Source organism: Carettochelys insculpta, chromosome 6 (assembly GCF_033958435.1).
Source record: "Carettochelys insculpta isolate YL-2023 chromosome 6, ASM3395843v1, whole genome shotgun sequence".
NCBI classification, from domain to species: Eukaryota; Metazoa; Chordata; order Testudines; family Carettochelyidae; genus Carettochelys; species Carettochelys insculpta.
Window position 1 is genome coordinate 64,963,728 of NC_134142.1, and position 17,001 is coordinate 64,980,728.

Consider the following 17,001-nt stretch of genomic DNA (forward strand, 5'->3'; position numbering starts at 1 on the left):
CTGAACTCCTTGGGGGATAGTTGTATTCAGCTCCATGGTTTCACCTGTGTTTTGCTATATATTTGGTGTTATGGCAGTCTCGGATGACCACCCAGTATGTCTATCTTGATTTAAGAACACTTTCATTGCAGATTTGTAAAAAGGCAGAGACAGTCCCAATATGAGATTTCTAAAGATAACTGCAATATTCAATTTAAGGTTTAAGAATCTGAAGCGCTTTCTGAAATCTGAGGGGGATAAGGTGTGGGACATGCTGTTAGAAGTCTTAAAAAGAGGAAAACCCGAATGCAGAAATTAGAATCTGAGTCACTCACAAAGCAAATCCACCTTCTGTTGGTGCATCTGACTCATAATGATGGAAATGAAGGTGCGTCTGTCCAAAATGCTGTGGATTGCTGCAAAGCAGAGATAGGTATTCTCACTTTCAGATGTCGTAAATAAGAAGTGGGCAGCATTATCTCCCTTAAATAAGATAAGCAAGTTTGTTTACATCAATTGGCTGAACAAGAAATAAGACTGAATTGACTTTTAGGTCCTAAGGACTTACACCACTATCTCAAACCTGTTACATTGCAAATGGAAGGGCTTAGCAAACATCTTTGGTTTCATGTGCAATCTGCTTCATAATGGAGACTTCAGAAGTGGTGCTATGATGTGCTCACTGGGGGCAATAGGATGGGGTCCTCTGTATCTTGCTCCTGTGGAAGTTTGACTGTACTTCAAACCTACCCTGCATGGTGCCTGCTTTAAAGCAACCTCCAACTTTAAAGAGGTTAAGTCATACATTTTTCACACTGAGGGCACTGACTATTTGATTTACCCCAGCATTAGTCTAAAATCTTGGGGAGAAACTACATAAACTGATACCACTGAATTCCTCTTTATGATATAGATCAAGGTTTAAATCTTGTTCTCCAGAGTGCAAGGATCAGATAATAACTTGCTCCATCATCCATCCCACAAAGAACAGTTTCTGAAAATATTCAGATACATTGGTCAAAATAAAATTATTTTGGTGACAGGTCATTAGGGCAACCTTCAATGGTATCATCTTAGGAACTTGTATTATATACTACGTACTGTTTGAACTAATCTCTGTTCACACTACAGTAAAACCCTGAGTTACACAGGGTTTGTGTTTCTGCAGCCCCTCCCCACAGTAACTCAAATTTTCTGGCAAGTCAGGGTGGGGAGCTGGGAACCAGGCTGCTGTTTGGTTGCCAGCTTCCCACCACTTTTGCCACCCAGGAACCTGACCAGCCCACCAAGGCTGGTCAGTTTACTGGCTGCTTCTCCCTGCTGTCCCCCAGCAGCGCTGCTGTCAGGCTGACAGCCAAGCGGCTGCGGGGAAAAGCAGGGAGAAGGGACCCTTAGCCTGCAGGCAGCTAGGCAGGCTGACTGCCTCAGAGCAGCTTCAGGTTGTGCTTAACTCATGTTAAAGAGTTACACACAACTTGAAGCCGTGTATTTTGAGGGTTCACTGTACAGAGATTTTTAGCATCTTATGAAAGACTTTGTTGGTGAAATCCTGGTGTAAAAGTGAAATCTATTGAGCATCTTACAGCTGCAAATTGATGATGTAATACTCATTTCTGGTTTTAGTTGGTCTGGAAGTTTATGTGGAAATGAGTTCAATACTGGATTCTGGCTATTTATATATGACTGGAGAAAGTCTAGCTTTTTGCAGAGAGATTATAAATGTCATGATCCTTGTAACAATGACCGCCTTTCTTCAGTGAGCTTGCTGCTTGTTTTTCCAAAAGCAATTTTCATCCTGTGAAGACTTTGGTGTGAAGAAGACATGAACCTGATTTGTACAAAAGCACATTAAGCTTTTGCTGCAAATGCTGTGTTTGAGTATCTGAAGGCTTTTAATTGCTGTAGACCACTATTGTATGTCTATAAAATAGCCATGCAGACCTATTGTGCTGTGTAACCAAGAACAAGTTCCTGCCAAAGGACTTGACAGTCTAAATTTAATGTTTCTCCCACCTTTGTATGTTCCTGAATAGTAATTCTTGGGGATAATGAAAGATTGTTCTGAGAATTGCTGGACGTTTTCCAGTTTTGCAGACTTATGTGGCCCCCTAAATTTAGTTCACTCTAACAAAACATTGCTGAAGTGTTAACAAAACTTCAGTGAATTCTGTTGCCTTTCACCGAACAATGCTGAAATATGTAGATTAACGTTACTTTAAAAATTTTAGGAAGAGCTTTGTCTAACCTAATTAACGTGTGTGTTTCATTAGAATATGAAATACAGGTCTACAGAATCATAATTGTTGCTTCATGAGCAGTTGTATCTATCCATTTCTAGCCGTCATTTAGCACTTTGTATACTAACAAAATAATTTAATAGGTGATGAGCTTTTGTGGGGCAGACCCACTTCAGATCTAGAAATACAACAGCACTAAGTTCATCACCTAATAAATTATTTTGTTAGTCTTCAAAGTGCTACATGACTGCATTTTTGTTTGGATAAGATACAGACTAACACATCTACCTCTTATTATCTGTTTCTACTAACATTTCAAATGTAAGATCAGACAGAAAGGTGAACTTGTTTTTTTCATCTGATCTTCAGTTCTGTTAAATGTTGGAAATTGTAAAGATCCCTTCCAAGTTTCTTAGAAGCAAAATTGAAGCTTTGATTGCATGATAACCTACATCAGGTGATATGTAAAGTATTGTATAGCTTTGGTTAAATATGGGAGTTGTACTCCTCTCTTAGCTGGAGGTGAATGCCACGTTTTAAGAGCTGGAAGTAAGATTTCTAAAGATGAATGAATGGTGAGAACTGGCTGTTCTGTTAAACTTTTCAGAAAGGCTGAGTTAATAAGACAGTAACACATTGTCTCTATTTTTGAAGGCTCTTCTCAGCAGAAAATAATTTTTTTTTAAAAATCTTGGATTCTGTAGAACACAACAGACTACAGTTTTTTTTTTAATTTTCCTTGTAACATTTATCTGTTGAAGTCAATAGCTGCTAACATTTGGCTTTTGTCAAAATCACATGATGAAACTAATACTTAGTGCCTTTCATCCAAGGATCACAAAATGCAAGTGTAGACAAAGTGCATTCTCTATTCCTTCCCCAGCACATTCTTGGGAAGGCACAGTTGTGTGATATTTTTTTTAATAAGCCATTGATGAGTGATGTCAAATGAAGTCTGGATTTTGGCTTTTCTGGAGTGGGCAGATGCAGTTGATGGGCAATAATGTCCTATTCACTGATGTGAAAATGCTATTTAAAACTGCTACTGAAACATGTTCAAAGCAGCAGTGACAGAACTGTCTTAAATAAAATCTTGGTGAAAAGTCAAAACCTGTGACTTCTCAAGGAAAAGTCTGGCAACACTTTGGAAAATGGCTGTCTAGGAGTGGGACATGAGGCAATGTTTATCCTCCTCAACTTCTCTCATTTCTGAGCAAGGGACAAGTTGCCAAGTACAGGGTCTGAATTGGCTGGACCCATGTAGATGGAAACACTGACTATGCTTGTGTAAATGAGATGTACAGATAATTAAAAGATTTTTATCCTGTATTCCTAAGTGCACCTTGGACATTTTCCTTAGACGTTATATATTGATTAAAATCCATGAAAAAGTGATGTTTTTACGAATTCAACTCTAATACCATGTGTCTATACTTTGGCCCAAGCTATGCTCCTTTTGTAAGTGGAAACCTTTTCAATTCTAATCTTGTTTATAAAGATTAATTACACCGTAATCCATTTTTAAACACAGTTTGGTCAATCAGGTTAGAAAATTCTGATCATAATTCTCCATTGTTGCAGATCCACTAGTGATAGGAAATATGAAAGCAAAGTCTAGAAGGCCTCAGGCATTTTTGCTATTGACATACAAGTCACGATTGAGTGGGAAGCTCAGGCTGTGTAGAGCTTCAATATAAGATACTGTGTCTGCAAGCATGCATTTATAAGAGTTAAAAATGTACTGTAATTGCTATTTGAATGTATTTTAAAATAAATATATTTAAATAAACTTTCAGTTCTATTTAAGAAGTTTTATGAATGCATCACACTTCTCCCCTGGGGGGAGGGGAAAAGATCGGTGAAGTTTTCACGAGGGCCAAGTGTGGAGCATAATTGCAGAATTGTCTACATTTCAAAGGCTGCAGCGCAGTTGCACTGGGGTGGTGCTTCTGTGAAGATGCTACTTATGCTAGTAGGAGGCTTTTCTTGTTGGCATAGGTAATCCACCTTCCTGGGAGGCAATAGCTGTGTCCAAAGGAAAAGCACTTCTGTTGGCATAGCACCATCTATACAGAGGGTAAGGTTGTGTAACTGTCATGGACAGAGATTTTTCACATATGTGAGCGACATAATTACATTGACAGTAATTTGCTAGTGTAGACCAAACCTCAGTGATCAAAAGTCTTGAGTTGGGCTTGGGATTGGTATAAAAATTAGATGTTAAAAAATGTATTTTGTCTTCTGGCTTTTAAGTTTCTTGACTGTGTGTTTTTCATTCATTTGCACACATTCTCCTCAACTATAATGACTAACTTTTTGATAAAAGCAGAGATTGCTGCCTAATCAGAAGCTTTCAGGACCTGGGGCTTTAAAAACACCAAATGCCATGAGCTGACAATACAGTTTGTCACTAATGTTAAATCTTTAGCATTTTCACTATATCTACAGGGTAGTATTTTGGCAAGGAGAAATCTTGTGGACCTTGTTGCCCTAGATTAAGATAATGCTGATGTCATTTAACAAACTTCAGAGTATTAGTCTTTAAATATTGGTCTTCCACACTGAATGTATTTTTTTAATTTTTAATACCCTGTGAAAGGATAAATGCCTTACTTGCTGATTTATGTATCTCAGTGGCTGCCTTCTATCTTGTTACGCAAAAAATTGTAACAACTGGAATTTTTAAAGATACCTTGCAATAAAATACTAAATGGTGGGAATGGATTGCTGAAATGAAAGATACAGTAATGTGTTAACAGTATGACACAGCATTCCCACACTGTTTGCTGATGAGTCTTTTACTTGTTGCTTGAATCATGATTTTATCTTCAGTTCAACTGTCACTTTAACTATTTTAGCTTTGATTATTGACATACTGAGGGTTTTCTCTGGATATTTAAATGGTATTGCAATGGCAGTAGGAGGGCTTATTTTCTCACTGGTAGGAAGAGCACAAGGTGTGGGGCTCTTTACCATAGTGCATGTGTCCTTTTTAGAGGGTATGAACTTAGTAAATGTTTGCCTTCTAGGTTCTGGGTCACCTTAAAAATGCTATCCAGCAGTGCTTTTTTTTGTTCTGGTACTTGCCAGTACTGAGTACCCACATCTCGAAAGCCTCAGCCTTGGGACTGGCTGGAGGGGAGCTGGCTGAGCACCACCATCTTTATTTATAAACAAAAAATGCACTGGTATCCAGTATAGGCCTGGGTGACACAGAAAGCCACTAGCACACTTGATCACAAATGCGTGCTCCCATACAGTAGGAATGCAAATAAGTGTGTCAGCTCGCCCAGTGATTTCTGTATCTAGCATCTCATAGATTGGTATGGATTGAAGGTAGGTGAGAGTTACTTCTTGTAAGCAAGTAAGTATTCAAAGAGGAGGCTGGCATGAAGTCTAATTTTTTTTCTCCTCCCCTACCCCCACCTGTTTCCTTCCAGTACTTGGGTCATGTGGAAGTGGATGAATCCAGAGGCATGCATGTCTGTGAAGATGCCGTGAAGAAATTGAAATCTGTATGTACTAATTTTTCATCAAAATGTTGGCATGTGTGCTGTGAATGTTATACCAAGAGCTTGCTGGTTGTGTAAGAGTGTTCCAGGTTCAGATTGTACACTTTTCACCTTATGTAAGGCAAACATTTGGATCATTTACAAAACACACTGCATGTAATTAGAGGCACTCTGGAAGTGGGAGGGAAGAGAGTTAAATCGACTCTTCCTGGTTGTGGGTAGTAGCTAGTAGATATTTTCAAAGTAGGGTTAGATAAAGAAAAATGGAGACAACAGTGACCCATGCTGAACTGGTGCCCATAAGAGATTTTATTTTACTGGTATTGACTAGATCTGAAGATTGGTCTTTTCCTCTGGGGTCTGCCACTTACCAGTACATCCACTGAACAGGTGATTTAATCCACACTTTATTGCACACAGCAGTACTGCTTGGTTTGGGCTCTACTTTCCTATGCAAAATAGATTAGTAGCATTACTTCATGCATGCCAAGCTTGGATCTGCTCAAAATGGCCTAAAAGATTGCCTGGTTGTGATGTCAGTATGGCGGGCTGCTCTTGGATTGGCTTCTATAAATGTTTGTTCCTGTGAATGATACTCATTCAAATGCTTTCTACTCCTCCAGCTCACTTTAGGAGATTGTCATCTATTTCCTTACAGCACTGTTGCTGCAAAATTCTGCAAAAGTAATGAAGTCCCCTCAGTCAGTTTGTCAAGGAATCAGGCTCCAAAAAACTTGAAAGTTAGACAGCAAAATTAAAGTCAAAGAAGTAATAATTCTAACTGTGGTGGATACAGAACTCCAATCCCTTTTATCATTTTCCCCAGTACACCTTAGCTGTGTAAGCTCCACTAACTGCTTAATTGAAAAGCTTATGTTCAGTAGTGCAGCAGAATTACTTAAAGGAGGTGGTGTTTCCTGCACCTTTGCAAACTTAAGGCATCTGCTGCCAGACTTCATTTTTAGCGAGTGTCAGTGGTTTCTCATTTGAGTCTCTTGTGTTTCTTCTCTTCTAGCACGAAACACAGTTTCTGAGCTGACTTTAGTGCTTTGGTTAACTTAATCTTAAATCTTTTCTTTCATTTCTGCCTTGGCCAGTTTATTGAAATGTGTTAAAGCTACACCCCATCTGCTCTTAATGTAGCAGTGATTAATTTTGTTTTTTACTAACAGGATTACAGACAATGTAAATGTGGCACTTTAACCTTGATCAGGCTTAGTGTTTTATGTAGCTAAAAATGCAGTTGGAGACTGACAACTCTATCAGAGGTCTGTCTTGGCACCTAACACCACCTCATCAGTGCATATGGTCCTTCTGATGCTGTTGGCGAGCCAGCATCAATCCCTATCTGTGGTCCGGGCCAAGAAACCAAAGAACGCTGGTAGGAGTCAATCTGCTACTTCCCACAAGGGGACTGACCAGGGGTGAGGGTGAGCTAAGAACTACGTTGGGCAGCTCATCTCCCCATTTGGGAAGTCACGTCTCAGCTCACCCTGGTCATTACCTACAGCCCCCAACTCAAACCACTGCAACGCATTATTAAAGACCTACAACCTATCCTTAATCAAAATGCTACACTCCAGAAGGCCGTAGGTGACGGCCCTGTTCTTTCCTACAGACAACCTCCCAACCTTATGAGGATTCTCACCAACAATCACAGTCTGTACTGCAGGAACACCAGTCCTGGAGCTTTTCCTTGCAACAAACCCCGTTGCTAGCTTTGTCCACATATCTATTCTGGAGATACCATCACTGGACCTAACCAGGCTATTCACAGAATCACAAGCATATTCTCATGTTCCTCAACGAACATCATGTATGCCATCATGTGCCAACAATGCCCAGATGCTTTGTATATTGGACAGACTTCAAACTGTCTTACACAAAGAATTAATGGGCACAAAACAGACATAAAAACACTCTTGATGCACAAACCGGTCAGCCAGCATTTTAATGGAGTGGGCCATTCTGTTAATGACCTGAAGGTTTGCATCTTACTGAAGAGGAGTTTTCACAACAGATTGGAAGGAGGCTGCTGACCTCTCTCTTATACTCAAATTTGACACATTAACACATGGTTTGAACATGGATGGGAATTTTATAGGTCATTATAAGGGCTCTTTTGCATACTTGGCTTAATCTAATTCTTGACCTCCCCCCTGCCGATTTGCTCACCTTGATGATAATTTTCTGATTTGTCAACCTTGATTGCTATTTTTGGTTCCCTGTGCCTTAAATATTGAGCCTATTCTAGTATGGCTATGATCTGAAGAAGTGGGTCTGTCCCATGAAAGCTCATCACCTAATAAATTATTTTGTTAGTCTTTAAAGTGCTACTAGACTGCTTTTTCATTTCCATATTGAGTGGTGCAGTATATCCTATTCCTTATCTGGGAACCCAGACACAGAGACAGGCTACCATCAGCTTCAGGTGTCATTGATGCCAGAAGCTCTCCAAGTTGTGCGGGAAATCCTGATACTCCCAGGGCTGCCCACACCAGTTCCAGTGGTCCCCAGACCTCAGGGTAAGCGTGCCATGTAGCTCTTCCATTTCCCATAGACTGGCAGCACCACTCCCTCTTGTGGGGAACAGATCTCATTTGTACTAATGCTCCAGATGGAACCTCAGATACGACCAGATGTGGAGTCACTGCTGTAGTAGATCCTGGTCACTGGCTACCAACCACTTCAGGTATGGCTTTTGGTATGGAGTGCAGCTCCATAGCACTGGGACAGCCTCCCTGACCTTCACTTCCATCTTACTTCAGTGGCACTGAAACCTGCAATCACAGTAAACACCCCAGTGGCCAGCTCTGTAGTACCCTTGGATGCCATGAGGGTTTACTCAGCCCTCCCAGTTTGGCCATTCAGTGTCAGGAGTTTGACAGGTGGGTGGCCTTGATGACCCAACCCCCTCCAGTGTTTGAGACCTCGGGGGAAAAAATCTGTCCAAGTCTGTTTGGATGTGGGGGGTCAATCTGGTGGACTATCAGTAAATACCATGGAATCCACAGTACCATCCTCCTCTTTCTCATCACCAGATGAAGCTTTCACCAGAGCCCTACACCTTGTTTCTCACGATCATAAGGTGCATGACAATTTATTGAAGAGGGTCACATTCAACCTCTGCCTTCAGGTAGCACTGTTAATATCTCCTCCCCAGTCACTGCTAGAGTGGCCCTTCCCCTTCATGAGGGGATGTTCAAAAGAACTCATGCCTTATGGCAAAAACTCTCCTCTCTGCCCCACGTTTCCAAGCAGGCAGAGGGTAAGTATTTTATCCCAACAGTAGAGCATGAATCCCTTTACTCCCACCTTGCTCCAGATTCTTGGCAATTCAAGATGAGGGCATGGCTGCTACCAGAGTAGTCCACACAGCATCTGATGCTGCAGACTCTGCTGCTCGTACCATGGCATCCACCATCTCCATGAAGCGAACATAACTGCTTATATGTCCAGCTTGGAGCACAAGAATTCCTGCTCTCATTCTTTGGTGCAGTCCAGCCTGGACTTCTTACTGCCACTCAGGAATATCAAGATCTAGTGCATTCTTCCATCAGAGTGCACCTTGTGGCCATCTCTGCATTCCAGCAGCTGATCCAAGGTCAAACAATGCTTCCTCATTACATGACAGATTCCTGAGGGACCTTGAAAGACTTTATCCACAGGCCTGGCCCTCTGTGCCAGTGTGGAACCTTAACTTGGTCCTTTCCAGGCTCACTGATCAGCCCTTTGAGCTGCTGAGTTCCTGCTCCCTATCCCACTTGTCTAGAAGGTTGCTTTCCTAGTGTCAGCAATATCAGCAAGCCAAATCTTGGAGAACGTAGCCTTCACCTCAGAACCACCTTATACAGCCTTTTATAAGGACAAGTTCCTGCTGGGGCCACTCCTGAGGTTCCTGACAAAGGTGGTGTCTTCCTTCCATGTGAACCAGAATATTTTCATCCTGTGTTCTGTCCAAAACTGCAGAGGAGGAGGACAGAGGAGAGGTATCTGGAGGACCTCAGCCTTTTACTTGGGGCTTACCAAGCCTTTCTGCAAATTGACTCAGGCGTTCATAGCTAGAGTAGGTAGTGATTTTTCTCAGTGGATTTCCAATTGGATCACCTTGTGCATTAGGACTTGTTCTGAGCTGGTAAAGGTCCTGCCACTGTTGATTATTGGGGGCCCATTTGACTAAAGCACAGACATCTTTGGTAGCTTTCCTGGCACACATCCTAGTTCAGGACATCTGTAAAGCTGTGATGTGGTTCTCTGATCACCTATTCATGTGTCAGTGGGCTCATTAGGCTAGAAACAAAACTGTAAATAGTTTACCTTTAATTTAGCATAATCAGAATATTATAGTGAATATCCTGATTTATGCTAAATTGTGGGCAAGTTTCCATAGTTAATGCATCTCTCAAGGTGGAGATAGCTTTTCCGCTTGAAAGAATCTAAAGAAAGTATTTGAAATGTTTACGTGCCTATTTCAGTTACTATTTACGTTGCTTGTGCCCTGAAAAACTCACATAACGTTCTCACCCATGCTACCTACTATAACACTAGTGAGCTTACTTTTAGCAGGGATTTTTTAAATAATACAACTTCATGAAATTGAAGTTCATTTGGGCCATGTTTACACTTGGTAAAAACTTGAAATGGCCATGCTTATGGCCAAATCAGAGAATACTAATGAGGCGCTGAAATGCACATTTAGCACCTCATTATTATTTTTCGATTTGGCCATTAGCATGGCCATTTCAAAGTTTTTACTAAGTGTAGACGTAGCCTTGGAGTTTGTCATTAGAATTTAAGATGCTATCATTGGGTTTTTTCCCTGCCTTTCAAATGTTTTAGGAATCCGATTATTTGAAGATCTTTACTTTTTTTTTTTTTTAAAGGCTCTTGTGTCTGTCTGCCACATGCAAGATTACTAAAATACTCCTTAGGAGAGATTCTTGCTTTCATCCTAAATTGGTAGATTGAGCTGCACATTTTCTGTCCTGTAATCAAATATAACAATTTGGGGTGCAACCCTCTGACTTCATTTAGGATCTTGAGATGTGTTAGTTCTCATGTGACTATAATACTTTCATGTCTGTTTCCTGTTCTGAGGTTTTTGGTTTTTTTTTTTCCGTTCCGACTTTTTTGCCACAAGTATGCAGTTTTCTCAAAATCCAGTCATAGGGTGAATGGATATAGCTAGTTACAAGAAGGAAATAGGTAATAAGTCTAGAGCGGTCATAACGCTTGTTTGTCTGCCCACTCGTCAAGTAGTTATACTAATTTTCCTTCTCTCTGTTTTAATAGTATGGGATTTTCAAAATTCCAGTTTTCTGGACTGCAATCAATAAAATCTAGGAAGTACATTGTTGTCCACATCTTACTCTTGACTCGTCAGCCCAAACATTTCTGGAATCTGTCAGGAAGAATGTTAAACAGGAATCTCCTACGGGGTGGGGGACGAAATGTAATCGTTTTTTGAATGTCCTCCTTTTAAAAAAAAAAAAAAAAAAATCAAGTTGACTGACTGACTTTTCCAACACATTGGTAGGAAATGTTCCCTGATTTTTAGGGGGTTTTGTTGTCAGCTATTAGTTGGTTGTGGCATATCAACCAGAGTTGTGCATTGACCAGTGCAAGAACTAATATTTACAGGTCTGACTTTAAACTATTATACTACAAGAGCCATTTCAATAATTTTTGTTTAAAAAGTCTGCAGATATTGAAGCCCTGTTAGCTCTGATATCTGCACTGTGCCAAATGTTTAGTTTGTGACTGATAAATGATAACTTCATTTTCAAACTGGAATACATGAAGAATGTTTCAGGAAATCAAAGACGTCAGTATAAATACCGAGTAGGATTAATCTTGCAAGGCTGAGGTCATGTCCTGTGAAATTACTGCATTATGAGAATGAATCTGTTGACTAACAGTGCACTTGGAGGAGGAAATAGACTGCATCTAAACATGTTATCATTTCTATCTCCATCCCATGAGTAGTCAACAAGATGCACTGTAGTCAGAAAAAGATAAAGGCAGTGTTTCAGCATTGTTTGCGTGCCAGCTAAAAAGGCACTTTGATGTTCTGATGTTGTTTTAGAAAAATAACTAAGAAAAAAATTCAAAGTACAGTAGTGTTTTTTTAAGTCTAACTGTACCATGTTCTGTTACTGCACATTAATAGAGTAAGGATGATTTCCTTGCACATGTTGCCCCAGAAGAATAAAAATTTAGAGTACATTAGAATTTCATTAAGCCCCTTGTCCTATTTTGTTGCAGTTGCACAGCAATCTTGTTTTCAGTTAAGGAGTCTTTAGATCCGTTTGTCATCTTATTAATGTTTAATTCCAGGTGATGAGAACAATGAGTTTTGTAGTTTTCTACTGGTAGGCTGTATTAGCAGTTGGATTTTAATTGCACATTTGCTGGTGTTGTGATACTCAGACACAATATATAACTTTAAAATTGCTGTCAAATAAATGCATAGTGCAAATTGTAAAACATTAACTTTATTCAGGAGTTAAAATATAGGTCTGTGTTGTATGTGAATCTTGTGCAAGGAAGCAGTACCAAGACAAGATCATACTTCCTTGTCTTGTATCTGTTTTGGTTTTAAGTTGCCTTAATATGTGTGCTACCAGTTTCTCACTTGTCTTTTTAAAAAAAAATTTTTTTTGTTTTAATATTTGTTCTTGTTTTAGCAGGTAAAAGAAACATAATTGTTTTTAAGCATATGTTAATTATCTCTATTCTATTAACTCTTATTCCTGTTTAAGAACATTATGCATGTTGTTTTTCCATTAACTTTTTCCTGGGGTGTATAAAGGAAAGAAAAATGTTTAACAAGTGTTTTTCTGTTAGTTCAATTAATGATTAACCATCCTTGTGAAAATGAGGTAGCTTCTGGTGAACCTGTTCAGCTTTTGCTACATCTTTTAAAGGCTGTTACTTATTTTAATACAATAGATTTCACTCAACTTGGCAGCAGCATCCTGCCTCATTTCAGTAGATACACCACACTGTGATTAGTTGCCTTACTAATATTCAGCGTATCCTGTTCAAATAGGTTTCTGCTTTTAAAAATTGGCCTCTCTGCTTTGGTTTTTACGGTCTCACAACTTAGCTTTGTTTTAAATATAGAATTCTGTGTGTAACAATCCATTTGAAATAAAATCTCATATGTTTAACGGTACAGATTTTTAATATAAAATGGCTTAACTATTGGTACATTGATGTAGAAGGTGTCTTAAACTGAAGTGGGGAATGAGATTTTTTTCCCCTGTCATGGGTAGAGGTATCTTCTGCTTGTTACTGCTATACCATTGCCTTATTATGAGCCATACTGTAGGAAACAATCTTTTGACAGAAGGATGAGTTGCATTATCTAATAGATCTTTCAACTCTAATTTGAATAATTCTTTGACCTTGTGGCACAGTGTGCCATGTCTACTAATAGTTTGGAGGGGTAGTAAAGGCAGCATCATGCTCTTTAGGACCGTGCCATTAGTTATCAAATAGACAGTAGTATGAGTGAGCAGTGTTTGGGGCTCTAGTACAAAGAGATTGTTCCCGCCTCAGATGTATCGTGATGTTAGTTTCTTGTTCAACTTTGTCAGCAAAGGTGAAGCCAAAAAATAGGAATGAATTGAAATTGCACAGCAAATTCATTTTAAGATTTGCATATCTTACCCTATTAACATGTCCATTTTTGTTTAACATTCCCATCACCACCAGTATCAAGGCTAGGCTGTGAAAATATGCAGGACACTCAAATTCAATTATTTTACTGATACACCTTCTCTCTGCAAGCTGATGTCTGTTGAATATACTTCAGAGATGCCTTGTTTATCCTGAGTAACTGCGGAAGTATAATGGATGCCTAGTTGTTCCTCTTTACACCAGAGGTAGCATTGGAAGGCTTCAAAATTAGTATAGCAAGGAGACTCCATAGGGGAAAGTTAAAGCACAGTTGGCTCTTCAAGATTCCAGGCAGGGTGTGTCAGACGTCAGAATATAGTAGGGGAAATGGAGAGAAAGATGGGCATCAAGAACCATCCATAGTATAGAGTATTTGCCAAACATAAGTCTTTGTTTAGATTGAACAGCTTCAGTGTAAAAAGATGGGCTTCTGAAACAAGTCGTCTTAGTGGCATCTACAATAAAAAAAGAAACTTCAGAAACAGGAGAAGAAAAATCCTGGGCTTTCATAGGAAATTGAGGGGCACACAGAAGCAAACCTTCAAGTTTCAGTCCAGAACAAATTTTTATGACTGAGTTCTAAACTCCAAAAACTGGTTTATGGTGGAAATGGGATGAAAAAATGTCTAACTTTTGTACAAGCAATTTTAGATGCTTCTCCAGTTTTACAAAGCATTTGTCTTGAGAATCATTTCAGTATGGAGCAAAGTCTTAGCTCTGATAAAAATTTACATTTCTCGATGCTCTTAGATTCGAGTCTAGGTTTAATCTTGCCTGCTGCCAAGTTTGGTTTATAACCTAACTAAAGATAACTAATCAGACTGCAAACAAAATAACCACTTTGCATGGAATTGGGCCTCAGGTTCCGTTCTCTTTTCCTGCTTTTCACCAGTTTGGGGGATGCAGCATCTGATCTTATTGGCATTCCACATAAAGCTTGTTTATCAGCGTTTTCATGGGATTCTTCACATTTGCCTGTTGCGTCTTCTGTGGATAACTCTGAACACCCCTTACTCTCCCTCCATTCCCCAACTCTGGTATGTGCTTGTTGGTTTTGAAACTCTGGGACACTTTAGCTACCTACAGTAATAGCACTCGACTTGTCCCCCCTGTTCCTCCAGGAAAGGAAGTTCTTCAAAGGCTTCTTTGGAAAAGTAAGTTTAATGCCTCATTTGTGCTTGTACTATAAGGAGTTACATCCCTGGTATAGCACTGTCATAGATCAGAATATTACAGAATCCGCAGCAATCCATTTCAAAATATCTGCTTTTGACTCAGATGATTTGAAATTACAAATGTCAAGTAAAGACTGTTGGTAAAAGTCAGCCCAAAATAACAATCTAATGGCAGTCAGGCTGATGAGATGCAAAATTCCAGTTTTTAAATGGTTTGGTCTCCCTCACAAAACTGTTCCACTAGTTTGGTAATGATATTAATACTTTCTCCTCAGGTCTTCTGAACTCCAATATGGCTTAGGTCGTATGTAAGCCATACAAATGTATTAGAAGTGTGCCCAAATCCTGAAATCACTGCAGAATTGTCTATTCTCTGCCCTGAATGGCAGCTTCTAGTAAGGAGGAAATAACTGGTAGGCACAGAACTATCTGTTACATTTCCCTTTCCTGAGCATCAAATTAATTTAAAACCATAGTAAGATAGGACGAAAACTTAGCTTTTGTTTATATATTTTTGTACTGTAGAGAAAATAGTGTATACCATGGTGGGACTCAGAAATCTGCAGTCTGTGATGCTTGGTTTCAGTGCAATGCTACTTAACAAGCTCTTATGTCTAAAATGTTGCATGTGTAAATAAATTCTCCATGTTGGTCTACTGTACCACAGTTTATCAATTAATTCCTATTTTGCATTGGCACACATTCTTATGGGTGCAGAGAATGTGAATTTCTAACAAATCAAAGTTTCATTCCTTTAGTACATCAGTAATCTGTGCCTGCTTCATGTGGGGAAAAGCCAGCCGTGTTGAACATTTTTAAAAGGTTTTAACTTCTCTTTAATTTATTTGGCACAAATAAGAGGATTTTATTTTGCATTGTGTTGGAGTCAGAAAATCTAACCCAGCACTACCTGCAGGGGCAACACTTGTGCCTCGTAGCTGTGACCACTTCCATGAGGCGCTGCTGCCCCAAACCCCTCTCTTCCGCTACTTACCTCCCAGGGCTGGAGTCAGAGCTCTGTGGTCGTGTCACTGCATGTTCTCTACCTCCCAATTTTCTGAGTTTTTAATCTGGTGTATAGTTGGTACAGAGGGTCACCTTTGTACGTTGTTTTGCACTTACGTTGTGGACGTATTGTGGCCAACATCGTAGAAGTTCCCCCCTCTTAACGCCATCCTTCCTCCGGGAAGCAGGGGGAGCATGGGCGGGTGCCCCATCCCTGCTGCTTCCCCGGGTCTCAGGGATGCGCTGCACCTGCCCTGTCTCTGCTGCTGAGGCTCAGGGAAGGTGGAGGAGAAGCGCTTAGCCTGCTGCTTCCTCGGGGCTGCTGAAGCTCAGGGTGGGTCGGCAGGCAGCCACCGCCTCCTTCCTGGCTCCCCAGGGCTTCCAGTGCTGCTCACCACCACACTGCACCAAGAGCTGCCGGTGCCCCCACCGGCTCCTGGAGAGGCCAACAAGCTGCCCAATGAGCCTGGGGGCAGCCCCAGGGGCACCCTGCAGAGTGGCAGCTCACTGGGAATGTGGGAGGTCCTTGTGCCCCTGTATTTACATGTGTTCCCATGGGGGAAGATTCCCCTTTATACGTCATTTCGCTTTACATCGCAAATTCACAGTCCCTAACCATGATTGTATAAAGAGGACCCCCTGTAATACAATAGGTAATGTTGGTGAAGTTAGTATGTAAAGCACTGCCTGTCAGGGGAAGGGAGATTCTGAAAGGTGGTCCCTATATAAGGTGCTTGATGAGTTTAAGCAAAGGAGACTTTGAAGAGTGGTGTTCCATTTTCAAGTTTGTTTACCAAAAGAACCCAGGTACCCAGAGTCTTAAGCATAAAGCAGCACTTTCTCAAGTAGGCTATGAGGCCTGTTTGGACGCTAAAGCCCACATCCAATTGGTGGTCACCTTTGGACTTGATGATAGATGTGCTCTGCTTTCCAGTGCTGGCATCTTCTCCAAGAGGAGATGGAGCTGTTCATTCTCCTTGTTGGTGCTGAGGAAGTCCCATAAAATCAACTCTAGGGTTGTGGAATCTCTTCCTCTTCTAACAAGAGTACAGACCAGTACTGCACCACTTTGAGCGCACAGCTTTGAGCAGGTCCATCATATCGTTTTTTGGTACCATGCTGAGACCATTGAGAGTTCAAACATACAGTTGGCCCTATTTCTAGCCTTAGGGTGTCCGTTGAGTCTGGTACTGACAACACCAAAGCCAGCACTGAGTGGCTCCATGCCAGCTGACAGAAGCTTTACTCCCCCTGTCTTTTCCAGATCCTACACTCATCCAGCACTTTTTAGAGGCCAGTCTCTTCCACCTTGTCAACACCAGCTTATGATGTCTTAACAACACAGTGCTGCAGCCTACAAGCACTCCTTGAATTACAGATATCTGCACATACCACTAAAAGCTCACCTGC

At 40.6% G+C, this 17,001-nt stretch overlaps 1 protein-coding gene across 5 annotated transcripts in view; it reads left to right on the forward strand.

The window, feature by feature from the left end:
- The window catches only part of NUMB (NUMB endocytic adaptor protein), a 173,500-nt gene that overhangs the window by 133,829 nt on the left and 22,670 nt on the right, over positions 1-17,001 (forward strand). For 3 of the 5 annotated variants that reach the window (XM_074997110.1, XM_074997109.1, XM_074997112.1), the window contains exons 3-4: positions 5,657-5,731; positions 14,533-14,565. In XM_074997110.1, the coding sequence (XP_074853211.1) occupies positions 5,657-5,731; positions 14,533-14,565 (108 nt within the window). The remainder of the gene's footprint in view (positions 1-5,656; positions 5,732-14,532; positions 14,566-17,001) is intronic. The other 2 variants (XM_074997111.1, XM_074997113.1) reach the window with 1 other exon arrangement.